Source organism: Medicago truncatula, chromosome 8 (genome assembly GCF_003473485.1).
Source record: "Medicago truncatula cultivar Jemalong A17 chromosome 8, MtrunA17r5.0-ANR, whole genome shotgun sequence".
NCBI classification, from domain to species: domain Eukaryota; kingdom Viridiplantae; phylum Streptophyta; class Magnoliopsida; order Fabales; family Fabaceae; genus Medicago; species Medicago truncatula.
The window spans coordinates 38,753,660-38,781,082 of NC_053049.1; the positions used below are offsets into that span (position 1 = coordinate 38,753,660).

Here is a 27,423-nt window from a genome sequence, read left to right on the forward strand (position 1 = left end):
AAGTCTGTTTTTTAGAAGAAAAAAAACTCAAGTGTGCTTCAATCTCTTAATACTCACGTTGACATCACACGTTTTGGACGAAGTTCCACTTGCAAGTTACTATACCAGAGCAATGATTTGTTAAGTTATCAAACATGCCCTAAATTAACATTCACATAATTATTTTGATGAACAATGTTAGCAATACACTTTTTGCGATACACTCTCTAATTAATTGAATTTTAAATGAATCCCATTAAATTTATGTGAAACCTATATAATAGAGAAAACTCATTTAAATTTCATCCAAGTAGAGATAATATGTTGAAAAAACTATGTTAGAGAATGTATTGTTAATACTCTTACTTTGGTATAACATTAACACAAGACTTGGTCCCCACTTTGAGAGCTTGATTTAATTTCGGGCTCTTTGGCTTAGCCAAATGTAGCATGTGGTTCAATTTGGACTATCCACCAAATTAGGCAAATGGCCTAATTGAGATCGAGTTAGCCCATTTTATTATTCTACGCTACAATTAATAGGAGTTTTTAAGTGCTTCACCCTACACCTCGAGGCATTACCATTACATTCACCATTATCTTTTCTTTTCTATATTTGTAAAAATGTGTCAAAATCAAATTCAATGCTATTAAAAAACTGAGATGCCACAAAAGTGTGGAATACTTTCTCTATATTGCCAAAATTAACAATGCCCATTAAGCCTATCACCATTTGTATTTGTACAAGCTATTATTCATTCTTGACTTCCGTTTTTCTTCGTACTAAAACCAGTTCATTCTTCCTATCTCCAGAAACATCAACTAAACTAAACTAAAATACCAGCAAATAGCAGTTTCGTTGATATTCCTTAAAAAAAAATATTCCCTCCGTCTTAAAATAACAAATCATCTTTTCCAATGTAAAATTAAATGCAAATTGCATTCAATTTGTTCTCCTTTTTATTTTCTCCATAATTTTTAACCAATGAGAATTATTTTTACATCTTTCTAGAAAACTTATTTCAAGAAAAACACAAAAAATTATACCTCAAATCACTAAGTATTAGTTTTCTTAATAAATGTGAATTAGTATTTTTTACTTATAACTTAGGACGGAGGGAGTAGTAGTTTTGTTTATAATAATCATTACTCCATTTGATGAATCTTTGACTTTTTCTTAGACTACATAATTAGGCAAATTAAACTTTGACTATTTTATTTGACTTTTCCATTATCGACTTTCCGCCCTTGTTTTGTTTTAAAGTTATAGGCAAGTTAGTATTTAGGTGAATGCTAACCATTGTCCTAGGAATATTGAATAAGGGGATAAAAATAGATATATATAGTATTGAAAAATGGTGCAAAGTGATAAATTTCACTTCTTAAAAGTCAAAATGTTGTTGAAACCAATGCAAACATGCTACTTTTGACTTCCTTAGAGCAATGGTTAGCAAGACCCTAATATTTATTTGCCGCATAATAGTAGGTATCAGGTATGTTGTTGAATCTTTTCTTTTGTATATTTTTTTAGTGTCCGGGATTCAAATTCCTAATCTGCATAATATATGCATTGTCCTTACCAATTGAACTACGCTGATAAAGACTTTTCTTTTTTATATCAAAAACGAACAAATTTCTCTAAACATAGTTCAAATGTTCAATTGTTAAGAACATGACCTTATTTATATATATATATATATATATATATATATATATATATATATATATATAGACAATTTCTATGGTACACTTAATAAAATTGAGTGTACCGATATACTCATATGTTAAATAAATAGTTTAATTGAGTGAACGGAACGATTTAAGTTGGACTTGTAGCCTACTTGGAATAAGAAGAAAAAAACAACCCTCAAAACAAAAAATGGAATACAGGAAAATCAGATTCCATCAAAATGGGTGAAATAGAGTTAAATTGAAAAGACAGACCCTACGTCCCTACCTTATATAGTATATTCGTAGCCGGCTTAGGCTATTCAAATTGTAAAGTCCAAAAAACATAAAAAATAAAAGTAAAATATGAAAATCCTCAAGCAGCCTCGTGTCATGAAATGAACATTTCAAACTTCAAACACATGATCACCACCGTCCACCTATAAAATCTCACTCCACCGACAACATGAAACGACATGAACCAAATCTATAATCACTAATCACGCCAAAAGTAAACAACAAATTAAAATTGTACTAGTAGTATTTATTATTAAAAGCTGTAAATTTGTAAAGGTACGACCGACTATTCCCTACAACAACAATGTTTGTATCATCACCACCATTCATCTTTGATCAAAAATAAAGAAAAATCCGAAGCCATAATCAAAATAATTAAGGCTTAATTAACAAAAACGAGAACCAATAGAAGAATCATGACTACTAAGATTATTACCCAAAGCAGGAATTTCAAAGTGCCAAAGCCTACCAACACCTTTCACCAAATTCTTCCTACAAAGAAATTCTTCGGCATAAACTTTCTCAACCTTCCGATCCACATCATGCAAAAACACGTGCGTCACACCGGAACCTTTTCTATTTCTCGCCATCACCGTCATTGAAAATATCGCCGCCATTCTCCCCGGCGCCTCCGCGAAATAACCTCTCGGCGCATCGATCATTATCAAATCCCACTCCGTTTCGTAAATCTCATCAGGAAGATTATGCAAAGCAAGCTTACATTGTTCGTTTCCTTTTAGCGTCGCCTTCGCCGGAGAACAAGAAGGTTCAGATTTATACGATTTGAGAAGCTCGTCTGCTTCTTGAAGCTGTGTACGGTAATGAACCGTAAATGCTTGTAACTCCGGTGCGTCTTTGAGAACGGTTTGAACCCATTTAGGATCTTCTTCGAGAAAGAGTGTTTTTCCCTGTGGGTTGAACCCGGCCCACATGAGTGAATCGTGACCTAGACCGAATACGAGGAAGTTGAAGGGTCGGTTTAAGGATTTGATGACGTCTAAGGTAACGGTGATTTCGGAGAAGGATTGTTGTGGGACAACATGGGAGGTTGCGTAGTGAAGGAGAGCACGAAGCTGGATCGGTGTTGGGTATGGGTTTTGGTTTGTGGTTTGGAGATTGGTTCGGGTGAGAGAACAGAACAAGGTGTTGTCTGAGGTTTGGAAAATTGTTGTTATGAAAAGTAATGCTCCGATTATTCCTAAGATTGATAATAGAACTACGGAACAACGATTTTCGGTGACGAAATGGTAACGGTTCCTTGTTCTTTCAATGACTTGCATATTGTGTTTGTGGAGAGATTAATGTTTTTGGGTGTGGAATGAGAATGTGGATGAAAGAAAGGGGTGATGATAACGTTGTGAGGGGATGAGGTGTAATATTAAAAGAATAAGGGATGAGGTTGAGTATGAGTAGTGGTATTAAATAATGAATATCATTACAAGATTTTTAGACTAGATTAGACATTCACATTTGCTAATGGGGTAGCACGACTGCAAAAATTGTCATCGTGTTGTGTTGGCATTGGCTTAGAGTGATACATTTTTGAAATTTTCAAAATGTTGTCGTGATCGACATGTGTGTGGACTGTGGATATGGGTATTTTTGTCACGTTACAATTAAAATCATTATAAAAGAAAAAGTTACAATTAAAATGCAACTTTAATAATCACTCTTCCGTATTTTATTATGGATTGTTTTGACATTTTCACATGTATTAAAAAATATATTTTTGACAAAATATTTTGAAAAATATAATTAGACTTCATTATTGATGTAATAAAAGGTTTAAGCGGTGTTCAATTTTTTGTACCAAAAAAAAAAAAAAAGTTTTAAGCGGTGTCTTTTTTTTTTTTTTTGGAGTTGATTCTTAGCAACATTTTTATCACATTTTTTATTGAAAAATATCAACGAGTGTCTTTGAACCTTTTTTATGACCATAAATAGTAAGTATTTATGAAAATGCATGTAATCAATTCATTAAAAACTAAAATATTTAATATTTTAAAGAATAATTATTTATTTACTTTTACATTGATAAACTATACACTAAACACATATCTTGGTTCATTGTGTTATATTTTTTTTTATAGGTTGTTCGTACTTTATTGAATAACCAAATTGAAAAAATGGGACAAAAAATTCGGTATTCATGTTAATTATTATTCATCGAACCATATGTTAGTTTTATATATATTAAAATATTAAAATCATTATTAGAGTTACGATGAATCGTCTCGAGGTTAGCGCATATCACTATATTCATTATAATTATGTCTTTGTGAGTTTGATAATAGACAATGCATATTATATGCAACTTTCGATGTTTAAATCTCGACCACAAAAAAAATAATTCATTGTCCATGTCTCTTTTTAATTTTAATCTTCCATTTAATTATTTATAAGAAATAAAATTGTATTAAAAAATGAAATACCACCGACATTTATTGAATATATTAACCTTTTTAACGAAGAATTTATTCATTTTGACCACAATAAAGTCAAAGAAATTTAGTCAACAAAAAATAAATGTTTTTAGTAAATTAGTTTTTCTTTTCTTCTGAAAGGTATTTTAGTCAATAGTTAAATAGGGAAATACTTACTAGGGTTTAACGTCCCTAAATTAAATTTATTTAGACATAAACACACAAATTAAAAAGAATTAATTTAATCATATCAATCAATCTTTTTATTTTTATTTTTTTATTTGTATATATGTCTCAAAATAATTTTAATAAGGATTGTGTCCAAGTAATACTCTCACCTCTAAAAAAAGAGACTTTCTCAATTGAGTATTAAATTTTCTATAATATCATTTTTGACATCAAAAGAATATAAGCTCTTTCCTTCAAATCAATCAATTTTTCCCACTAAAAAAACCAATCCATATTCTTTGCTAGGTAACTATTTATTTATCATCACGTTTCACTCTCTCTAACTAAAAGGGGAGAAAATGACTTTATATAGTGTTTTCGTTTTTGCATTCAAATTCCACCGGCTCTTCCCCCCGCAGGCATCCACATTGGTATGCTCTTAATTATTTAAGATCTGGTACATAATAGGTACTTTCAATATGAGAAAAAAAATTAGAAGTCTTTTAAAACACATGGTCTAACTTAAGACCCTAAATCTTAAGTGGACTCCACACCACTTTACAATAAAATAATTCTTATTTGAGTTGTTTTTGTTGCTTTTCATTAAAGTTATTGGTGGGATCCATTTAGAATTTTTGATAGAGGATTTCCATTGGAGTGATTGAGTAGCTATAACCTATTAGCTATTATTATTAAAAAATAATAAAAAACTTATGTGTCCATGTGGGATCCCCTCTTAAAACCTTAAATGTGAAGGTCTCCATTGTGCATGCTCTTATAGTACTTTTCACTCTAAATTTTTTCATTTTTTTTTTCAAGTTTAGTCGATAAAAATTCATCTGTTATTAAGATTTTATATTAAAACTTTGAAATTATTGACACCGTTTAAACACATATATAGAAATTATGACGAATTAGGATGTCACTTAACTTTGTTTTTTTATGAGAAATGATATTTGAACATCCATTTTGTGACAACTTTTGTTACAACTTTCTCTCTCATACTCACATTATTTTTTACTTTATCTCTCTATTGCTTTGATTTTTGTACAAATACCTATTCTTTCTTTACAAATTATGGTTGTCCCCATAAGTTGTCAATTAAAGGTTGTTCAAATAACACTCCTCTTTTTTTTTTTTATTAAGGTAGCACAGTACTTCAATATAACGTGCCATGTTATGCCAATATAATAGGTTAATGTGATACACTGAATTATATTGATATCCTTTTTGCATATAAAACGAGTTTAGTTTTTTTTGCATAGAAAATGAATGTACGAGTCCTAGTGTATCTTTTATGCATACTTTTCTTTGATGGAGTTTCTCTTTCACATATAAAATATGAATGTACTGTATGAGAACTATACATGCACAGGAAAAAACTTGTATTTAAATTCCATTACTGGGCACGAAATTTCTGCTTCTTAAATTAAAGGACGGTGGTATTGCATTTCAATTTTTTTAGGTCAATTTAATGTGTTTCATAAATACTAGTCCAACAGTCCAACAACAGCATCAAACACACACATGCTTCTATACTCATCTTTTATAGTAAAAAAAGGTTGAAGAAGGTCCATCCCACGGAAAATGTACAACTACATTGATCTATCCTATTTATTTTTGTTAAAGTAAATGGAAAGTTTTGTTAATATAGAGTTCTATTAATTGAACTCTATATTTCTTTTAACAAATGGAAAATATTTTTACTCATACGAGTTCCATTGAATTTGTGATAAAGAAAAGAATCTTAAAAGGAGTGAAAATGTTATAGAAGAATAAAATAAAAAATTATTTTTTACCTAAATAAATAAAATCGACCAGATTTATTTGTTTGATGAGAACTTCTAATGCGACTGTATAAGTTAAGCCTTAGCATAACTTCTAAATAAATAAAACGAACCAAACATTTATTTATTTGATAATTGAATGTGTATAAACTCTGACAATGCAGATTAACCATTTGATTGCTCTCATGAATAATACTGAATTTTCGTTGGTGGTTATTTGTAGCGGTGGTTATTGGATCTATATGTCATGAACACGTAGAGTGATGGGAGTTGATACATGAGGTTTATCCCTTCTTATAAGGCATGGAGAGCCAGCGTTAATCTTAATGAAAATATCTCCTTAATCCAATTTTGAACAAATGGTTTGGTGGTTCTTCATATAAAATATTGAAATGTAGTTAAAGTGGTGAGAGTAGTCTTAAGAAAAGAAATTATTAATCCAATCATTAATATGGGGTCATATGCTGATTTGAAAAATTGGAAAAGTACCGTTTATGTAACCTTGGACTTCAAAAGATATTGTGTTGAAGGGTGATGATTTCTACGTTTAGCAAAGGGAACTAAGGTACAGCTAGAATTGAATTGATAAGGGTCATTTTGATTTCAGGAATATATATATATTTTCAGTTTATAAAAACATCATCTCATTTTTATTTTAAGTCCTGTTTACTAAACTTTGAATAGAAACCAACAAAAAACCGTTTTTACTGAACATTACAATGTTTGAAAACAGAAATGATATTGTTATTAAAACTTCTATCATGAATATAACACGAGAAGAGACAGATAGTAAACATAGTCATTACAACGAAAATTTAGGTCCTACAAATCAGAAATCATGAGATGGAATCTACCTTGCCTGTAAATTTGTTAGATTTAAACTATTTGGGGTGAGAACAATCATGTTAGTCCAACTAGTGAAAACACGACTCAAGGTTCTAAGAACATTGAAATTCTTGAAAGCGGTTGCTATCTTCACAGTCTTGAGTTTGAGATCCACATGCTGGAATCGACATGTTGATCAAGATCACCGTGCCAATATTCTGATGAGGTTAGAGGAATACGCTGACTCGTTGTGTGTGTTATGGCTTGAGCAGTACTGGTTGTACGATCAGAATGTACTAGAGAAACGGATTTGGTTGCATATGAATCCCACGGACTGGTTGACAGAAGAGAGGAAGCACAAGTAAAATCTTCCGTAGCATCTGTATCAGAGAAGCTAATGAAATCTTCTACACCTGCAAAAGGTATTCTACCAAATGAATAATACTGTGCAAGGGATATTATTACATACTTCAATTCCATATTACTCTAATCAATTACCCCTTGCAATAATTCCATCGTATTAGCAATCAATAAAGCCAAAATAAATAGATTATGGTAACATGATAAATGTAACAATCTAAACTTGGTACAATATCACGAGGCTCAATTATAAAGTAAGACGTGAAATGACCTGCATTGATACTCTTGGTTTCAAGGACTTTAGATGTAAAATGGACATCGGAATCATCAGATAGCATAGTGACAAAACTTGGTGTGCCAATGTTGACTTTTGCATACTTCAAGGGAAAATCTTTTATTCGGGGGAACTCGCTGTTTTGTATGTTTTGCAAGGCTAAATTTATAGCAGTCTTTGAATAGGCAAATGGATTCATCTGTTGCTTCCCATCTGCAGAACTAAACTATATTAGAAGATAAGAGAGAGCGGTAAAATGTGCATGATTGTGAAATGAATGATTTGTAAGTAACTATAATAAACATAAATCAACTAAAATTGGCTGCTCTTTGGTATAAGTTTTGACTAATAGCTTGGAGTTGAATTTTTATTACATGAGGTTTTAATGAATTTCATACCCACACCAATCTAGTTTTAGGAATATCGTACTCGCGTTCAAGTCCAAACAATCACGATAATTATTTGTATCATGATGTAATCAAGAGTATGCTACCCTAATTTTTTTATACATAGGCTCTTAACTGTTTTCTTGAGCCTTTATCTAAATCCAGTATGCAGCCCACAACTCTAATAGCAATCCCTTCTAGCAACTCTAATATGACCATTACTCTGCATGGTTATTATGAAATTGATACTGCTAGAACTCTTGAACATGCTTTATCTTATTCTTGTTACAAAGGATTAAGCATCTTTATCTTTAGGATGTATGACAATTGAAAATCCAAAAAGAACCATGAAATAAATGAAAAATGAGCAGTATTTACAAGAAGTTAAAAATCGTAGAAAATTAAGAAGTTTTGTCGCATGACATTAGTGTCTATTGTAACTTTCAAGGTTAACTCTGAAGTAAGTAAGCAGGGAAGTAAAGAAAAGTGATGGTAAGCATTTAAGTTTTTCAAACAATTTTCATTCAGCAATGTTAATACTCAACTATAGCCTGCATAGCATGGTTTTAGATTTCAAATTTTTTTTTTCAGCTTTAACAACCTAAATCAAACAACAAGCAGAAATGGGTATAAACTGGAAAGCTAAAGAAAAATAAGTATTACCACAGGGTGACGAAGACAAAGCTGATTGACTTGATTGGGCAGTTTTACGAGAATGATTACGGCGCCTTGCATTGTGTTGTGAAAGACGTCGTCTGCAGCTTTTCTTCTTTCCATCAAACTCAAACAGATCATGGAACCTTCAGTATTTTAAGAAAAGTGATCAATTCTAGAGCAATTGATTCAACGTCGTCCAAAAAAGACAGCAAGTTGAATCAGATTGAGTAGTAATATTAACTTTTAATGATGTGTTAACAAGAATTCATCATTCCAAAATAATACTATTTCCTATGTCAATTAGATCCAAACAATCATACAGTTGTTAAGAAGCTTTACCTGCTACATTGCTGGCAAAATCGACGTTCCAAACCATCTATAACTACCATAGGAGATTTGGAATGATCTACACAAACTCTTCGTTTGCGATAATAATGTTTTGCCGATGAAAGGTCAAGGCCACAACCTTCAACCTGGCAGAGAGGCGGACATTGTAAGTTCTGATCATTGGACTTACATTTCCTTCCAAACACTAAAGATGACACGTCCTCAAATTTCATCCTTTTACCGAGTTTTAGATTGAGCAATGGTTCACTAGATACACAAGAAAGCATTGGTGCATTAGAAGCTTCAATAGGCCCTTCTTTAGGTAATTCAATTTTACCATTGGAATCATCATGGGAACTTTCAAATGCAAATTTACAGGTTTTGCTAATATCCCTAGTTGGTGATGAACTGATTGAATCTGATTTCGAACTCCCTGATGTAGAACCAGGAATTAGCTCAGAGCCAGAATAACCACTTCCAGTTGGCGTATCGAACAACCAGACATTATTTTCTCGGTCTAATTTGATACTCCAGTTTGGTGGTTGTAATTTTTTATTTTCAGTAGCTTTTGTATCCGGTAATGGTAGGTGATCCCATTCCCACTGTGAAGAGGGAGATTTTGCATTCAAATCCATCAGAAAAGCTCAGAAGTTAGGGAATCTAATCTGCAAAGTTAAAATCAAATGAGATTGCTGATACTAGTTTTGTTGCTTTTCTAGAAACAAGGAAAATTATAACAAGGTTTTATAGACATTTTAACAAATCAACGAAATAAAACCACTTATAAACAGCATAAATTATTCATAAAATGCAAAAGGCATCAAGAATATATTTACCTATATGTATACTTTATTAAAGAAATCATAAAAACACACATTAGAAATATTTGAAACTTACTTGTTAAAAAAAAAAATCAACACTATTACTAATTGTGAAGGAAAAACATGGATTAATATTGGAAAATGTTAACTAGTGCCCCGGGAACTGGTTAAGGACTTTAAATGGTAACTTTTTATGAAAGTTTGTATAATAAAGTGCATTGAAAATTGAATTTAATACCATAAAACACAAGATCAACTCAACAGTTATTGATTTTTGCTGAATCAAAGACAAAATTTCATTATTTACAGCATAGATGGATAGAAAAAAACTCATGGAAACTTATCTATCTCAGTCTCAGAACATGATAAGTCAAAAAAGATACAAACACATTTGAATGGCAACGTCAAACACAAAAAAAATCAAATCTTTTTTAATAACAAATCTGATCTTTACTTTCATTATTCTTATGATGATTATCAAAGTGTTAGGAAAAAAAAAATAGTAACATAGAGTCTACAGCCATAAATGGGAATAAATAGTGTAAAGGTAACACAACCAAACACAGCACTTCCAGTTGTAATGGTTATTTGATAGTAGAGTACAGTGAGATTCTTAACGGTTAAACTTGTTCATTTATTATTACTTTATCTACAAAAAGGAAATGAAATTGAGAAAAGAAGAAAAGATAGAGGAAAAAGAGAGAAACAGAAACGTACTGGAATGAAAGTGTGTAGAGTGAGGCAATGGAATGGGAAAAAAAGTGTTTCAACTTTCAATCCATTTAGAATAAACAGAGAGAGAGTGGAAGTGTGGAACAGTGACAGGTGGACGCAAAAACGACAAACAACGTAGTTGTTTGTTTGAATGGAAAAAAAGTGTTTCAACTTTCAACCATTTGGATTGAGCAGAGGCCAGAGAGACAGTGGACAGGTGGACGCAGGAAAGACAAAATGAAGCAGGTTTCTTCTTCTCTCTGTCTCCATTCTCCCCACAGCACACAACATATTATGTGCATTTTTTTTTGCTTTCACACCGGTTTTCGACACACCACGATTAATCCAGCTCTTGCGTAAAGGCATGCGCAAGCCAAACATTGTTTCCCTGGGAATCGAACTTAGTATTTCCCGAATATGTCTTTGGAAGGAGCTCATTGCCACCGGAGCTCAAACAACTTGGTTCATATTATGTGCATTTTAATTACAGATAATAACGATTAACTTTTTTTTTTTAGGGAAAGATGCTTAGAGCATTTCATTAATCATAATAGATTCAATACAATTGGGTATATCATAATAAACGGCGAGACTAGCTAAAGACGTGGCTTCTCTTGCAAGAGTATGAGCAACCACGTTGGCTTGTCGCCTAACAAACTCCACCCTGGAGTTAGAAAATAAATTACGAAACAAAGAACGACAGGAAGTAATAATAGAGCCAAATTCAGACAAGTCGTTCCGTGTAGCAAGGAAGGCATCAACTGTGACTTTTGAGTCTGTTTCGAAGTCCACATTATCAAATTGCATATCGCTCATCCATTGCAAAGCAGAGTGTAGCCCTAAAGCTTCTCCAACATCCACCGAAACAACACAAGGATAAGTAACAGACTTAACCAGAACAAAACTACCTTCCGAATAACGATTAACTATCATATCATTTTATGTACTAATTTGAATGTTACCACGCAAAAATTTGAAATAGTTATCTTAATTTAGTATAGTTATTAATTATCATAAAAGATAAATAAGATTTTTATTCTTTTAATAATACTCCTTCGGTCTCTAATTATAAGACTATTACAAAAAAAGTGTTTGTCCTTAAATATAAAACCGTCTACAAATTTTTAGATGCATTTTTATACTCTTTTTCCAACTATACCTTTTAGTAACTACGAAGGTGCTAAGTAGCTATACTTCTTCCTTGATACTTCGTCCTTGAATAGACTGCTTCAACCTTTAACTTTGCACATGTGTCTGATGTTTGGACTTGACCGAGAGATTTATTTGATAGCCGTGAAGTAAATTGGACTTTTTTTTTTTATATGTAAACTATGTATCTTCTATGCATTACTATAAAAACTAATCCGCAGAATCATAATTGGTGGCATAACTCTCCCTCAAGAGATTTATAAGGGTCATTTATAAAGAGTTCAATGAGCATGTACTCTGATATCAGATGAGAAACCACCATTTATCCATATCATACTCTACTAATCTCAAAACATCCTTACAATAGTGAGGTGATTGACAAAACAATAGGTTTTCATTGGATGTTAGTGTAAAACTATTTTACACAGATATTTAAATCCATTATATACGGGTACAAACACTTGGAAACGGAAATGATATTTTTGTAATTCAAACTTGTATCATAAAATGAAAATAAAATCCAAACGGCTCTAATTCAAATTTTACCTCAAAAAAAAAATAAATGTTCAAATTTAGAACTGCACTTTGCTATATGACAAAGAAAATGATTTTTGGTATGATCAGAATAATCTCCAAAATTGTGAAAAAGTATTTAAAACCTAATAGCATATAAAACTCTTTCCAGAAGTGCTTCCCCTTTCGATAAAATACCAAGAAAAGTGAGATACGTAGTTATTACAACGAAAATTTAGGTCCTACAAATAAGAAATCGTGAGATGAATCTTCGTTGCCTGTAAGTTTGGTTGTTAACCAAACTGGTGAAAACCATACTCATAACTCATAAGGTTCTCTGAACAGTTGAAATTTCTGAAAGTGATTGCTATCTGCAGAATTTGAGATCCAGATGTTGGAATTGACATATTGATCATGATGACCACAGCACGGTTCTGATGAAGCAAGAGGAATGCACTGACTCATTGCATGAGTTGTGGCTTGAAAAGGACTGGTCGGGCGATTAGAATGTTCTTGAGAAATGGATTTAGTCGCATATGAATCCCACTGATTGGTTGACAGAAGAGAGAGAGCACAAGTAAAGTCTTGTGTAGCATTTGTATCAGAAAAGTTCATGAAATCTTCTACACCTGCAAGAGTTAAAAAAAATCAGCACAAAAATGTGGCAAACCTGGATTAACACTCTTGGTTGCAAGGATTTTGGATGTAAAATGGAAATTGGAGTCATGAGAAAGCATAGTGACAGTACTTGGTGTGTCAATGTTGTCTTTTGAAGGCTTCAAGAGAAAATCTTTTGCTTGGGGGAGCTTGCTGTTGTGCATGTTTTGCCAGGCTAAATTTGTAGCAGTCTTGGAATTAGTAAATGGACTCATCTGTTGCTTCCCATCTGCAGAACCAAAATATATTAGAAGATAGAAGACAACAGTAAAATTTGAATCATTGTGAAATGAATGACTTGCAATTAACTATAATAAACCTATAAATCAACCAAAAGTGGATGTTCTCTGGTCTAAGTTTTGACTAACAGCAATTTGAAGTTGTATTTTTACTAAATCAGGTTTTAACGAATGGCGCACTCATACAAATCTAGTTAGTAAAGACTTCGGCTTAGGAACGTCATACTCGCGTGCATGTCCAATTTTGTAATCAAGAGCATGCTACCCTAATTAGGATCTTAACTATGTCTTGTGACTTTAACTAAACCAACTATCCAGTCTACACCTCAAAAGTTTAAGCATCTTTACCATCCAGATGTATGACAATTGAAAATCCAATCAGATCCATGAAATAAATGAAAAATGAACAGAACTTACAAGAGGTTAAAAAGATAGGCAATTGTAGGATATTAAGAAGTTCTGTTGCATTACATTCAATGTCTCATGTAACTTGCAAGGCAAACTCTTGAGTAAATAAGCAGGAGAGCAAAGAAGAGTGGTGTTAAGCATTTCAATTTTTCAAACAGTTTTCATTCAGCAATGTTAATAGTCAACTAAGGCATGCATAACATGGTCTTAGATTTCTACATTTCGTTTTTTCAGCTTTAACAATCAAAATCAGATAACAAGCATGAACTGAGATAAACTGCAAAATCAGAGAAAAATAAGTATTACCACTGCGTGAATAAGACAAAGCCGATTGGCTTGATTGGACAGCTTGACGATGATATTTACGGCGCCTTGCATTGTGATTTGAAAGTTGTCGTCTGCAGCTTTTCTTCTTTCCATCAAACTCAAACAGATCATGGAACCTTCAGCATTTTAAGCAAAGTGATCAATTCTAGAGCAATTTATTCAACACCATCCAAAAAAGACAGCAAGTTGAATCAGATTGAGTATTAATATTAACTTTTAATGATGTGCTAACAAGAATTCATCATTCCAAAAAAATACTATTATTTCCTATGTCAATTAGGTCCAAATAATCATACAGTTGTTAAGAAGCTTTACCTGCTACATTGCTGGCAAAATCGACGTTCCAAACCATCTATAACCACCATAGGAGATTTGGCATGACTTTCACAAACTCTTCGTTTGCAATGATAATCTTTTGCCGATGAAAGGTTAAGGCCACAACCTTCAACCTGGCAGTGTGGTGGACATTGTAAGTTCTGACCATTGGACTTGCATTTCTTTTCAAGAATTAAAGATGACATGAGATCCCTTGAAAAAGAAAGGTTTTTGGAATCACTTTCTGGACAAACTTCCTCAAAATACATCCTTTTACCAAGTCTTGGATTGAGCAATGGTTCACCAGATACACAAGAAAACTTTGGTGCATTAAATGCTGAACCGTGAATTAGGTCAGAGCCAGAAGAACCACTTCCAACGGGCGTATCATACAACCCGAAATTGATTTCTGGGTCAAGTTCCATAGTCCAGTTTGGTGGTTGTAATTTTTGGTTTTCAGTTGCTTTTGTATCGAGTAATGGTAGGTGATCCCATTCCCACTGTGAAGAGGGAGATATTGCATTCAAGTCCATCAGAAAAGAAAAGCTTAGAAATTAGGTAATCTAATCTGCAAAGTATAAGCCAAATGAGATTATCAATGTAATGTTGTAGTATTTCTAGAAACAAGGAAAAGTATAACAAGGTTTTATAGACATTTTAACAAGTCAAAGAAATGAAACTACTTATAAACCGCATCAATGATTCAGAAAATGCACAAAGAATATACATATATGTATACAGTAGAGAAATCTTAAAAAACATCTAAAAGTGTGAACCTTTTCATTTATTTTTTTAAAAATAATCAACACCATTATTACTTGCCAAGGCAAGAAAAATGGATTAATCATACAAAAACAACTTGTACTCAACTCAACAGTTAGTGATTGCTATTGAATCAAATGCACAATTGCAGCATAGAGTCATATGGATTAATCTTATAAAACAAAACATATACTAAACAGTTACTGATTGTTACTTAATCAAAGACACAGTTACAGCATAGAGGGATAAAAAGAAACTGATGAAAACTTAACTGTATCAGAAAATGATAAGCTAAAACAGAACACAAACACAACAAAATGACTTGTTTTTCATAAAATTTCAGTCTTTACTTAAACCATTACCATCAAAGTCTTTGGAAAAAGAGAAAATAGGAACATGAGCTACCATAAATAGTAAGTAATAGAGTGGTATTCTTAACAGTTAAAGTTGTTCATTTTTATTTTATCTGCAAAAATGAAATTCAGAAAAGAAGAGTGGGTAAAGGAAAAACAGAGAAAGAGGAACGTACTGCTAGAATGGAAGAGTGGGAGTGAGGGAGCATTGTTTGTTTGTTTGTTATAAAAATAAAAATAAAAATGATGTTTGGAACAGTGACAGGTGGTGGTGGCAGAAGCGACAAACAGCTAGCTAGCTAGCTAACGTTGTTTGTTGTTTGTTTGAATGGACAAAGCAGCGTTCCAACTTCCAACCATTTCGAATGAGCAGAGAAGCACAGAGACTGACAGTGGACAGGTGGCCCACCAGAAAAGACAAAATCAAACAACCTTCTTCTTAATCTTAAGTCTTAACTACCCTGAGTAAGCTACTTCATCTTTAATTTGGCTATGTTCAAGATTGAACGTTAAAGCATCTAACACATAAATTGACTGACGGAGGGACTCATTTGATAAATGTTAAAGAAATTGAGGTGTGACGATTTGATTATTTTGAAAAATTTTGTTACAAAGTTGACTTGTTTGTCACAAAATCAACAATTAAGTGGGGTCGGCTACATGATCAACTTACGTCATAATGTATGTTCTATCATAGATTGAAATAATTAAAATTATGAAGTTAGCAAAGGAATATAAAGGTTTTAGTTGACAAGCTGTTATAATTGGCATTAGAACAGAACATATATTAGATTTATATAATTAACAGATGACGAGGGTTATTTTGGATTCAGAAAACATTTTTTATTTTCAGTTGGAATTATAAAGAGAGTTCAATGAGCTTATACTCCGACATCCAATGAGAAACCAAAATTTATCCATGCCGTACTACTAATTTCAAAATATCCTTATAATAAATAGTGAGGTGACCGCTAAAACAATAGGTTTTCATTGGATCTCAATGTAAAACTATTTTACACCAACACTGTATATCCTTTAAATCCTTTATTGAAGGTTACCAATATTTGGAAACAGAAATGAGATGAAAATAATTCCCAAACGGGCTCTACAATGTTCAAAATTACCACTGCACTTTGACATATGACAAATAAAATGACTTTTAGTATGATCAGATTAAGCTCACCTTTTTTGAAAATGCAGTTAAGTGAGATAATAAACATAGTCATTACAACAAAAATTTAGGTCCTATAAATAAGAAATCATGAGATGGAATCTAGCTTGCCTATAAATTTATTAGGTTGAAACTATTTAGAGTAAGAACATTCATATTAATCCAAATAGTGAAAACTAGACAAATAAGGTTCTCTGAACAGTTGAAATTCTTCACAGTCTGCCATTCACATGCAGGAATTGACATGTTGACCATGATTCTGATCAAGCAAGAGGCATGCGCTGACTCATTGGATGAGTTACAGCTTGAACAGCACTGGTTGGACGATTAGAATGTTCTAGAGACATGGATTTAGTCGCATATGAATCCCATGGATTGGTTGACAGAAGAGAGAGAGCACAAATAAAGTCTTGTTCATCATTTGTATCAGAAACGGTAATGAAATCTTCTACACCTGCAAAGTTATAAAAAATCAGCACAATAAACGTGAAATAACCTCGATCGATACTCTTGGTTGCAAGAACTTTGGATGTAAAATGGACAATGGAATCATCAGAAAACATAGTGACAGTACCTTGTGTGTTAGCGTTGTCTTTTGCAGGCTTCAAGAGAAAATCTTTTGCTTGGGGGAGCTTGCTGTTCTGCATGTTTTGCCAGGCTAAATTTGTAGCAGTCTTTGAATTAGCAAATGGACTCATCTGTTGCTTTCCATCTGCGGAACCAAAATATATTAGAAGTTATAAGAGAGCAGTAAAATTTGAATCATTGAGAAATGAATGACTTGCAATTAACTACAACAAACCTACAAAACAACTAAAAGTGGATGTTCTTTGATCTATGTTTCGACTAACAGCAAAATTTAAAGTTGTTTTATTACAAAATCAGGTTTTAAAGAATGGCATACTCATACAAATCTAGTTAGTAAAGACTTCAGCTTAGGCACGTCATAATCACACTCAATTCCGAACAATCATGATCATTATTTGTATCATATGCCTTAATAAGGGGTACGCTACCTTAATTATCTGAAGACTCAGGCTCTTAAATCTGCCTTTAACTATATCGAGTCCCCATCCCACAACTCTAATATAGGAATACCCTTTCTGACAATAAGTAATTATCAAGAATAACATGACCGTTACTTTGCATGGTTATTATAAAATTGTTACAGCTAGAACTCTTGAACACGCTTAACTTATTCATGTTACAGAAGATTAAGCCTCTTTACCATCGAAACGTATGACAGTTAAAAATCCAATAAGATTCATGAAATAAAAGAAAAAATGAGCAGAACTTATAAGAGCTTAAAAAGATAGGAAATTGTAGCGAATTAAGAAGTTCTGTCACATAACATTTAATGTCCATTGTAACTTGCAAGGTAAACTCTTGCGTAAATAAGCAGGACAGCAAAGAAATGTGACGTTAAGCATGTCAAGTTTTAAAACATTTTTCATTCAGCAATGTTAATTGTCAACTAAGGTATGCATAACATGGTCTTATATTTCCACAGTTCATTTTTTCAGCTTTAACACCCAAACATAGATAACAAGCAGAAACTGAGATAAACTGCAAAACTATTGAAAAATAAGTATTACCACAGCGTGAAGACAAAACTGATTGACTTGATTGGAGTGCTTCAGGCTGATGCTTACGTCGCCTTGCATTGTGACGTGAAAGTTGTTCTCTGCAGCTTCTTTTCTTTTCATCGAACTCAGCCAGATTGTGGAACCTTCAGCAACACCATTCAAAAAAGACAGCAAGTTTAATCAGACTGAGTAGTAATATTAACTTATAATGATGTGCTAACAACAATTCATCATTACCAAAAAAAATATTATTATTTCCTATGTCAATTATATTGAAACAATCATACATTTATTAAGAAGCTTTACCTGCCACATTGCTGGCAAAATCGACGTACCATACCATCTATAACCACCATAGGAGATTTGGAATGACTTTCACAAACTCTTCGTTTCCGATGATAATCTTTTGCTGATGAAAGGTCAAGGCCACAACCTTCAACCTGGCATCGCGGAAATTGCAAGTTCTGACTATTGAACTTACATTTCTTTCCAATACTTAAAGATGACGCAAGATCCCTTGAAAAAGATAGGTTTTTGGAATCACTTTTCGGACATACATCCTCAATGTACACTCGTTTTCCGAGTAGAGTGAGCAATGGTTCACCAGAGACAGAAGAAAGCTCTGGTGTATGAGAATTTCCACAAGCAAATATACATGTTTTGCTATTATTCCTATTTAACGATGAACTATTTGAAGCTGATTTTGAACTCCTTGATGCAGAGCCAAAAATACCACTTCCACCGGGTGTATCGAACAACCCGACATTGATTTCTCGGTCTTGTTCGATACTCCAGCTTGGTGGTTGTAATTTTGGATATTCAGTTGCTTTTGCATTGAAGAATGATTGGTGCTCCCAGTCCCACTGGGAAGAGGGAGATATTGCATTCAAGTCCATCAGAAAAGCTTAGAAATTAGGTAATCTAATCTGCAAAGTATAAACCAAATGAGATTATCAATGCTAATGTTGTTGCTTTTCTAGAAACAAGGAAAAGTATAACAAGGTTTTATAGACATTTTAACAAGTCAGAAATGAGTATGCGTTTGTTTTGCGGTAACAAAAATTGATTCTTTGAAATTGATTATAGCTAAGAATGAGTTAAGTTGAAAGTGATTTATGTTAGGATATATCCATGTAAAAGTGGCCTAAACGATAAACTCAAGGCTAAAAATCAAGTGTAGAGGAAAAAACTTCAAATTATAATCATTTTGGAGGGAAAATCAATTGTACTCAAGTAAAAATCAATTCTACACATCTAGAATCAATTTTGGTATCTCTAAAAGTGGAGCCAAACATACCCTAAACCACTTATAAACTGCACTAATGATTCACTAACTGCAAAAGGAATCAAGAATATCTATAGGTATGTATTCAGTTGAGAAATCATAAAAACACACGTATTAGGAATATTTGAAACATCTAAAAAGTGTGAGCCAGCTAAGTTTTCAAAAAAATTAAAATAAATGAACACTAGTACTAATTGCCAAGGTAAAAAATGGATTAATCTTACAAAACACAACTCAACTCAACAGTTAGTGATTGTTATTGAATCAAAGCACTGTTGCAGCATAGAGGGATATGAAGAAAAAAAAAACTCAAGAAAAGCTATCTATCTCAGAAAATAATAAGCCAAAAAAAATGTACAAACACATTTGAATCAAAACACAATTACAGCATAGAGGAATAGACAAAACACTCATGAAAACTTAACTATCTCAGAAAATGATTAGTCAAAAAAGACGCAAACACATTTGAATGACAAAATCACTTAAATAATTATTATCAAAGTCTTTTGAAAAGAGAAAACAGTAACATGAATCTATAACCAAAAATTGAAATAAATTCTGCAAAACTAACACAACCAAACTTAGCACTACTGGTTGTAATCATCATTTGATAACAGTAGTAATAATAGAGTGAGATTCTTAACAGTTAAGCTTCTTGTTCATTTTTATCAGCAAAAATGAGATTCAGAGAAAGAGAAACATACTAGAATGTTGAAACAAAGAAATGGGAGTGTTGTTTGTTTGAACGGAAAAAAACGTTCCAACCATTTGGAATGAGCAGAGCAGAGCAGAGGGAAGTGGAACAGTCATAGTGGAGGCATAAACGACAAACACAAGCAGAACAGAACACATACTAATATACGTGCATTTCATTCTTTCTTTTACTACTTTTTTTGTTTGTCTTTTTTCATCATTTTTTTTTTTGTTTTTTAAATCAAACCTATGTCCCTATCTTATTCTTATGTACTATTAGATTTAAAATTTGAATCTTTTAAAACAAATAAAAATTTGAAATAGTTTTCTTCATTTAATATAACTATTAATTATGATTAAAAAACTAAATTTGTTTATTCTTTCGCATGGGTTACTTCTTCTATTTTCAAATAAATTTTATACAAAACTCAATTTGTATATTGTTGGTTGATAATATATTCAGTCTAAGAAAACCAAAATATGTACATTAGACTAAAATATCCCTCTTAAAAATAATAATATAAATTAAATAATAAATATATCAATAAAAAATTATCGCAAATATTTTTTGTTGATAGATAGATTGTTCTATGCAATAATCCATAGCATAGAAAAACCAGAATCACATGATATTAAAATGGGTAGTGTTGGTCTATGAAATGGTTGTGCAACGGTGTTGCAATGGCTGTATGATGGGTGTTCTCAGTCATCTCTCGATCACAAATGGTTTAGGGTTTGTGGAAGGAAAGAAGAATGAGAGGCAAAGTAATACAAGAGGAATTTATTTGATCCAAAATAATAAACGACTAATTTAGATGGATTGAAATTCAAGAAATCAATGTGGGAGGGACTAATATGTCCTCCCATCAAAAAATTTCAATATTATTTTGTCAATAGGATCGTGTCCAAATTATTGGAGACTAAATTGGATGTTTAGCCTTAAATTAACATTTAAAGATAGGGTTAGGCCAATATTATTTTTGTGCGGTGACTTGTGAGAACAGTATTTTTTTTTTTTTTGAGGGGATGTGAGGATGGTGTTATTATTTGTATAATTTTGATATTTACAAACTTAACTCTAAATCAACACCAAGCGTTACGTGGAAGCAATTTTATCGTTTTATAATTTATGATTCAAATTCCCCTATTTCCTGTCAGTTTTAGCCTGATCTCTTATCCTATTAAACCAACACATATCTTAAAAAATTGGCCAAGTCTTGATCTCTAGTACCATTAATTAACCCCAACTCCTTTTTTTTTTTTTTTTTTTTTTGAAATTGCAAAAGAGAGGAGCATAAAATGGACACAGCAAAAAAATAGAGTCGTTGGAAGGTGGTGGCAAGATGCAAGAAACAAAAGGTTGAAAAATGGAAATAAGTACTACAAGATCCTCATTTTTCTTTCAAGTATTTGGGCGTTATCATCTAACATAAACAAGAATATTTTTTAGTCGAAAAGAAACATAATACAAGCAAAGTTTGCATAAATAATGATAATATCTCAGTTTAGCTTCCACCACCATCTCAAAACACTCGACTCAAATATTACAAAACTTAGCACAAGCAGATAAGGAATTAATAGAAAGATAAACAGAAAAGCAAACAAAAAAGTACAAAAGCAAAATTTCTCTGGCGTAACTTAGATTCAGGATGGTTGCACAGTGAAGCACCTTGTCCAAACTAAAATAACAATACCTATAGCAGATACTGCCTTGTAAGGTGCTTGAAAACTGAACAGCAATGCCGTGTATCATGCAGCTTCTGATGGCAAGGTGCTCTGAATATTTGAAGGCATGAGGACGTTGAATCCATCTGCTGCAGTACATACTATCATTCCAGGAATCTGTGTGTGCCAATGCAGTTCTTTGGGGTCTTTTTGTCCCTGTTGCAAGTTCAAGGAAATAAGAGGGTAAATATTAAATATAACTAATCAAGGAGTTCTATCATGGTAAGCAGCTAACTTAAACACATATAAGCTTTTGTATAATGAAAGAAGGAATGTAGTAAAAATCTTTTCATAAAAGTTTTTTTTTAATCAGTTTTCATAACCTAGCTTATACTGAAATAGGCTGAAAATAGTTTATACACATGAAATAAACTACTTTTCATAACTTATTTCAAACACTTAAACATGTGTTTATGTCATAAGTTCAACTAAGCTGTATATAAGTGTTCCCAAACGTACTCATTGTTGAGCAAAGTGATTCAAATTACCTGGTGAATAAACAATAGTTGGGGAGGCAGATCTTCAGGAGCATTTACTTGTTCTTGGGTTTTAGCTCTAAATTCAGCCTCCTCTTCCTCGTCCTTTTCCAAAGAAAGGTCCCATATTCTGTGGCAAAGGATTACTAAACTTGTTAAAATCCAAAGGAAGAAAACTAAGGCAGTTTGGTAAATATAAAGATCAAGTTATTTGCAGAGTCCATGAGAGAAACAAAATAAAGCCCTGAAATTTATTTCGAATTCGACCAACAATTCTGTGGATGGTGCATTGCTTTCAATACCGTATTTACTTACGTAAGTTGATTATCAGCGGATGAAACAGCCAATGAAGAAGCTTCGTGTGGACTCCACTCAATGGATGTGATTGGATGCTTATGGTATTCAAAATGCGCTACCACGGAATCTCCTTCCTATTCAAAAAATAATGAACTTTCACATCATTAATAATAACAAAAACAAAATAGTCGGCAGAAGAAATTAGACAATATGAAAGTTTCTTTTAAAATCTAGTTCATGTCATGATAGTTCTTCACCAAGTGCGTCTAGAAGTTCTTTCAAAAATGCATTTCTGGGTACTTGATTCAAATCCACTAAATGAAAGATACAAGTATACAGTAATGAGATAATGGCAAAGAAAGTCTGCTCAGATAAATTTAAATTAATGATGTAATATGCTATTAGGACATAAGGAACTTTTTATCAGAAAATGGAAACCAGATAAGACATAATTAAAGCATCATTGAAATTATTCTACTAAAAAAAAGCATCATTGACATTAGATAGCATTGTACCTATACAGTAATTTTGCTGTTTGTTATAAATGAAGAAAGTTTACAATTTTGTATGGTTTTTCTATATAGGCAAAGGGGAATATTCACCAACATACCTTAAGCAGTCTGAGATCACGAATAGATATAGTCCCATCATCACTACCCGACGCCAACATACAACTAGCCAACCTACTCAGTACAATGAAATACAACAGATATGAGGAGATATAGAATGAAAATTGAGTTGATGGAACACCAAAAGTCAATGCTGAATACCTGTTCCATGACAATACATTCACATCAGCCTTGTGTGCTTGAAAAGACGCAGCTGGTGACCTCCCCAAACGAGTATCCCATATTGCAATGCTTTTATCCACAGAGCAAGAAGCAAAAACATGAGGTTCTGTAGGGCTCCACTGCAAGGGTTCATTGAACAACAGAACGCTTATTATACATATAAGTAAATTAAAAAAATACTTATGTTAGAGACTGAACACTGAAATGCTCCGAAAACGGTATTGCTTGGCGGATGAGTACATACTTGCAGATCTTCAACACTATCAGTATGTCCAGTAAAAGGAGTTTTTTCAATATTCCATGTTGCAGCAGATGTAGGCTCCCACAGATAAATACTATTATTGCAATCCCCTACAAACATGAAGATCAACATCAAGACTTATATCTACTTTGACAATGAAACATGAAGAAATGCTAGAAACAAATATATCTAAAAAATAAAAAATAAGCCCAATGATTACCGGATACAAGCCTCCCTGGAACAAGAGGACTCCAGTCTATAGCATAGCCTTCATCTTTGTGCTTAAATTTTTGTAGTGGAGCCTGAACTGCATCAACTCCTTGGACACCATCGGTTTCTGTCTCTGCTAGAGCATTAAGATGAGAGCTCATGTCCCAGATCTAAAAATTTATTACACAGAATCAGATTTGAACAAAAATATACAACTCGGTAAGAATGAAGTAGAGTTTAACTTCTTTGTTTGAAAGAGATGGTGCAGAGAAATATAAATTGCAATATGCTGCCGCTAAAATTTAAGAAACTAATTTTTTTTTGATATGTTGCAATTGCAATACTTAGGACTGAGTAACCTCAATTGTACCCAAGGACCAAAATTATACCTGGAACAGAATAATTTATCCTATCAAATCAAATGAGATACTAGCTTTGAACTTTGTCAGAAGTATTATCTCCCGACCTGTTCTAGAACCGCAGAAATATTATCTATACTAATGTTGGTAGGTTCACAAGTCAGGTCGTCATGGGATAGCAACTTTGATCTATACAACTGTTATAGTACTAAACAAACTATGGGCCATATTTCAAAGATTAACTTACAAGGTTTTGTGATTCCATTTTATACATGTTTCATAATTAGTGTCTCCATGACTTGTAAAAGCAAGACCATAACAAAAAACAATAAAGTCCAACCACAATCATGTAGCTACATTTTTTACAGCCACTTCAATCTTATAGAACATTGTCAAAGGGATGCCTGGGTAATGACAATCTGGGACATCAGCCCATGGCAAAATAACAACATTCAAAACAAAACAATCAGTGCAATTTGCTGAAAAGAACTTGAAACTTATAATAGTATCTTCCCTCTATTCCCATTGTGAATCCTTTGAAATAACTTGGTTCAAGAGAAATCATAAAATCTAATATGATAAAATAAAGTTAGTAGTTCTAGCCTCTAATAGCATGTAGGAAAGATTTGATACAACAGAAAGTTGAAGGGTGCCAAATAATGGCTCATTTTCTACACTAACATGGTATGAAATATGCATTCATCACTGAATAAATTATGAGCAACTTTTTGGTTGCACAAATCAATAACTAAATATGATCCGTCGATTAAAAAAATTAACTCTCTACACTAGCTTTATTTAACCAAACATTTACTTGGCTAAGGACCAGTCCGTACATCACTAAGCGTATTAATGCTGCACGCAGGTCACACTTGTTACTGATACATGTTCTAAAAGGGCTTGTATATAAAATTAAACAGTTATGTTAAAATCAAATATAGGAGTCCTACACATATAGTTGAACAGAACAAAATAAAACCCACTTGAAGTTTTCCCAACTTACATGCGTTGTTATAAGTTAAAAGGCAATCATTATTAGTGTGACATATAATCATTACATATCGAACACTGACACTGCCATATCACATGAATTTTCACAATAGTTCAAAAAATAAGTGAACCTTACATCCAAGTTCACTACAAATACAAAAACTAAATCATAGTGTTTTTAAAACTAACCTGCACATGACCAGATTCTGCCCAAGATGCACATATATGGGGATTTTGTGCCATGGAGCGTATCCGGTTAATACAACCTTCGTGAGTTACCTTCCGCAACTGTAGGTGTGAACAGAACCAAAATGTCAGTAAGATCAACTTCAACACAGTCAAGAGGTGATTAAGTGAAAAAGTAAAAATTCATATGAAGAGGGTGTTACCTGCAAAGTAGGACCACCGGCACCACCTTCTTCTTCGTCTTCACTATCATCCTCGCTATCACTATCCTCACCATCCATTTCAGAGTCATCAGTTTCACGTTTAGGCACCGGCTCACGTCTCTTCCCAGAAATATTGGATACTTTAAAAATCCCAATAGAATTCCAAGAAGGTTTCTCAGCCTGGGGCACATGCAACATATTATCAACGAGATTGCTAATCAAAGCAAAAGACACAAGAAACAAAGCTAGTAAAACATGACTAGGAAATGCTCATTGTTATTCTTTAAAGTGATAGTCACTAGTTATAACGATGACAATACAAAAGCTAGCAGATAGCATCACAAGGAGATTCTATGTGTTGGGCCACAAAATAAAGTGAATTAAAAACTCAAAAGTCCATTAAAGGATAAAAAATTCTACTAGATATTCGTCTACAAAGCCCAATATCAACTTTTCCGTTACCCCATTTGATTGGTAATGAACAGTAAACGCCTTCAAGATGATTCATGAGACATCCTATGAAAGAAAACACACAAGAAAGAAATAAAGCTAACCTGTGTCCCTGTAATGAAATACACTGTGTGTGGAAATTCTGTTCGAACTAAACCCATGGTGTCACGTAAAATATCGAAGCTGTCAAAATCCCCAAACAAAAAATAAATCATGACATGTAAGTCTCAGATATACTAAACAGAAATTAAAGCACACGCAACAAAATTTATGGCATAAATTCTCCTCTTGAACTCTAAAGTACCGACACTTCTGATTGAAAGTGTGTTTGGTGTGTGACACTTGTTAGTGTACTATGCTAACACAAGTGACTACATTGAATTATGTCATTTTCTCATATTATTATCGATGTCAACGTGTCGGTGTCTCTGTCATGTGACTGTGTTTATGCTTCATAGCTCTTATTAAGAACTGTATTGTGTAATTTTTAACATTTAACAGTAATAACTCCAGCAAAATAATGGGTTTTATTTATAATTTAAGAAAATAGCTGAAAGCGTTGTTCTTTACCTAAGGCAAGGCCATCCAATATGAAAAGCATGAAGAGAGTTGTAAGCAGAAGGATCACACTGAAGCTCTTCATCTTCTTCCAACTTATCCACACCAGGTTGCCACACTTTTACCGGAACCTGTGGCGGCGCCGCCGCCGAAGATGATTCACTCCGTTTCTTCAATTTTTTCAAAAATACACAAAAATTAGAAGTGCCCACAAAAAAAAAAAAAAAAAAAAAAAAACAGAATGAAGTAAGACAATAAAAGGGGTTGTTGAATGAGCGATAAAAATGATACCTTGTTCTTGCTCTTTGCCTTTTGACGATGTTTTATGCCGCGAGTCATCTTCAATTAGTTCACAGTCTTCAGAAAATCAAAATACCAAATGAATCAGAAATATTCAGACATAAATCATAATAATAACATGTTTATGAATGTTAATTAGTAGAAACGGTAATCTAAGCTTAACAGATTGAACCTTTGACAAACCTGTGAGTGGCTTGTTGTTGGTGAGAGAGAAGAGAAAGAACTAGGTTACGCAGATTGTAGGGTTTTTACGTTTTAGGGGTTTTTGTTGTAGACTAGAATAATTAGAAAATTAAAAAGTAAATAAAATTCTTTAGAAAAAAAAGTTTCAATTTTTATTAAAATAAAAAAGTAGGGACTGAGTTTAAAATAATTTTAGAAAAGTCAACCGATATAACAAAAATGTCAAAATTGTTATTTCAAAGCGAACTCGAACTCATCTTGTGTGTTAACTTTCAATAATTGTTGTTTTTTTTATCTATCTACAATAAAA

General features: G+C 32.7%; 5 protein-coding genes across 6 annotated transcripts; all 5 read right to left on the reverse strand.

Annotated features, from left to right (window-relative positions):
* Positions 1–1,879: 1,879 nt before the first annotated feature.
* Positions 1,880–3,328, reverse strand: LOC25501752 (probable methyltransferase At1g27930). The gene has a single exon (XM_013591121.3). It carries the CDS (start codon positions 3,222–3,224, stop codon positions 2,331–2,333), a length of 894 nt encoding a protein of 297 aa, XP_013446575.1. The 5' UTR covers positions 3,225–3,328; the 3' UTR covers positions 1,880–2,330.
* A 4,321-nt stretch (positions 3,329–7,649) lies between these two features.
* LOC25501753 (squamosa promoter-binding-like protein 2) lies at positions 7,650–9,830 on the reverse strand. The gene is made up of 3 exons (XM_013591122.3): positions 9,164–9,830; positions 8,831–8,967; positions 7,650–7,994 (listed from the first exon to the last, which is right to left on the reverse strand). The coding sequence occupies exons 1-3, from the start codon at positions 9,784–9,786 to the stop codon at positions 7,675–7,677; spliced, it is 1,080 nt and encodes a 359-aa protein (XP_013446576.2). The 5' UTR covers positions 9,787–9,830; the 3' UTR covers positions 7,650–7,674.
* A 2,580-nt stretch (positions 9,831–12,410) lies between these two features.
* Positions 12,411–15,637, reverse strand: LOC25501754 (squamosa promoter-binding-like protein 2). Its single transcript, XM_024771654.2, has 4 exons — positions 14,295–15,637; positions 13,959–14,095; positions 13,097–13,234; positions 12,411–12,977 (listed from the first exon to the last, which is right to left on the reverse strand). Exons 1-4 carry the CDS (start codon positions 14,825–14,827, stop codon positions 12,667–12,669), a joined length of 1,119 nt encoding a protein of 372 aa, XP_024627422.1. The 5' UTR covers positions 14,828–15,637; the 3' UTR covers positions 12,411–12,666.
* An 853-nt stretch (positions 15,638–16,490) lies between these two features.
* LOC25501755 (squamosa promoter-binding-like protein 2) lies at positions 16,491–19,210 on the reverse strand. The gene is made up of 4 exons (XM_024771735.2): positions 18,473–19,210; positions 18,176–18,309; positions 17,155–17,292; positions 16,491–17,034 (listed from the first exon to the last, which is right to left on the reverse strand). Exons 1-4 carry the CDS (start codon positions 19,060–19,062, stop codon positions 16,844–16,846), a joined length of 1,053 nt encoding a protein of 350 aa, XP_024627503.1. The 5' UTR covers positions 19,063–19,210; the 3' UTR covers positions 16,491–16,843.
* A 2,359-nt stretch (positions 19,211–21,569) lies between these two features.
* LOC25501756 (glutamate-rich WD repeat-containing protein 1) lies at positions 21,570–27,251 on the reverse strand. 2 transcript variants are annotated; one of them, XM_013591125.3, is made up of 13 exons: positions 27,114–27,251; positions 26,922–26,987; positions 26,643–26,800; positions 26,177–26,255; positions 25,623–25,802; positions 25,423–25,521; positions 23,895–24,054; positions 23,678–23,784; positions 23,413–23,552; positions 23,253–23,325; positions 22,661–22,776; positions 22,358–22,475; positions 21,570–22,025 (listed from the first exon to the last, which is right to left on the reverse strand). In XM_013591125.3, the coding sequence occupies exons 2-13, from the start codon at positions 26,967–26,969 to the stop codon at positions 21,894–21,896; spliced, it is 1,410 nt and encodes a 469-aa protein (XP_013446579.1). In that variant the 5' UTR covers positions 26,970–26,987; positions 27,114–27,251; the 3' UTR covers positions 21,570–21,893. The 2 variants fall into 2 exon arrangements, with proteins under 2 accessions (XP_013446579.1, XP_024629378.1); XM_024773610.2 differs by having other exon boundaries at positions 27,103–27,185.
* Positions 27,252–27,423: the final 172 nt, after the last annotated feature.

Coding starts and splice junctions, on each gene's coding strand:
- LOC25501752 (XM_013591121.3), bottom strand. CDS start 3,224: ATGCAAGTCATTGAAAGAACAAGGAACCGTTACCATTTCGTCACCGAA.
- LOC25501753 (XM_013591122.3), bottom strand. CDS start 9,786: ATGGATTTGAATGCAAAATCTCCCTCTTCACAGTGGGAATGGGATCAC. Junction 8,968..9,163: donor TTTTGCCAGCAATGTAGCAG/GTAAAGCTTCTT, acceptor AAAATACTGAAG/GTTCCATGATCTGTTTGAGT. Junction 7,995..8,830: donor TTTGTCTTCGTCACCCTGTG/GTAATACTTATT, acceptor TTAGTTCTGCAG/ATGGGAAGCAACAGATGAAT.
- LOC25501756 (XM_013591125.3), bottom strand. CDS start 26,969: ATGACTCGCGGCATAAAACATCGTCAAAAGGCAAAGAGCAAGAACAAG. Junction 26,256..26,642: donor ATTGGATGGCCTTGCCTTAG/GTAAAGAACAAC, acceptor GGATTTTGACAG/CTTCGATATTTTACGTGACA. Junction 23,553..23,677: donor ATAGTGTTGAAGATCTGCAA/GTATGTACTCAT, acceptor GAACCCTTGCAG/TGGAGCCCTACAGAACCTCA.
- LOC25501755 (XM_024771735.2), bottom strand. CDS start 19,062: ATGGACTTGAATGCAATATCTCCCTCTTCCCAGTGGGACTGGGAGCAC. Junction 18,310..18,472: donor TTTTGCCAGCAATGTGGCAG/GTAAAGCTTCTT, acceptor GTGTTGCTGAAG/GTTCCACAATCTGGCTGAGT. Junction 17,035..17,154: donor AGACAACGCTAACACACAAG/GTACTGTCACTA, acceptor ATAACTTTGCAG/GTGTAGAAGATTTCATTACC.
- LOC25501754 (XM_024771654.2), bottom strand. CDS start 14,827: ATGGACTTGAATGCAATATCTCCCTCTTCACAGTGGGAATGGGATCAC. Junction 14,096..14,294: donor TTTTGCCAGCAATGTAGCAG/GTAAAGCTTCTT, acceptor AAAATGCTGAAG/GTTCCATGATCTGTTTGAGT. Junction 12,978..13,096: donor AGACAACATTGACACACCAA/GTACTGTCACTA, acceptor TAACTCTTGCAG/GTGTAGAAGATTTCATGAAC.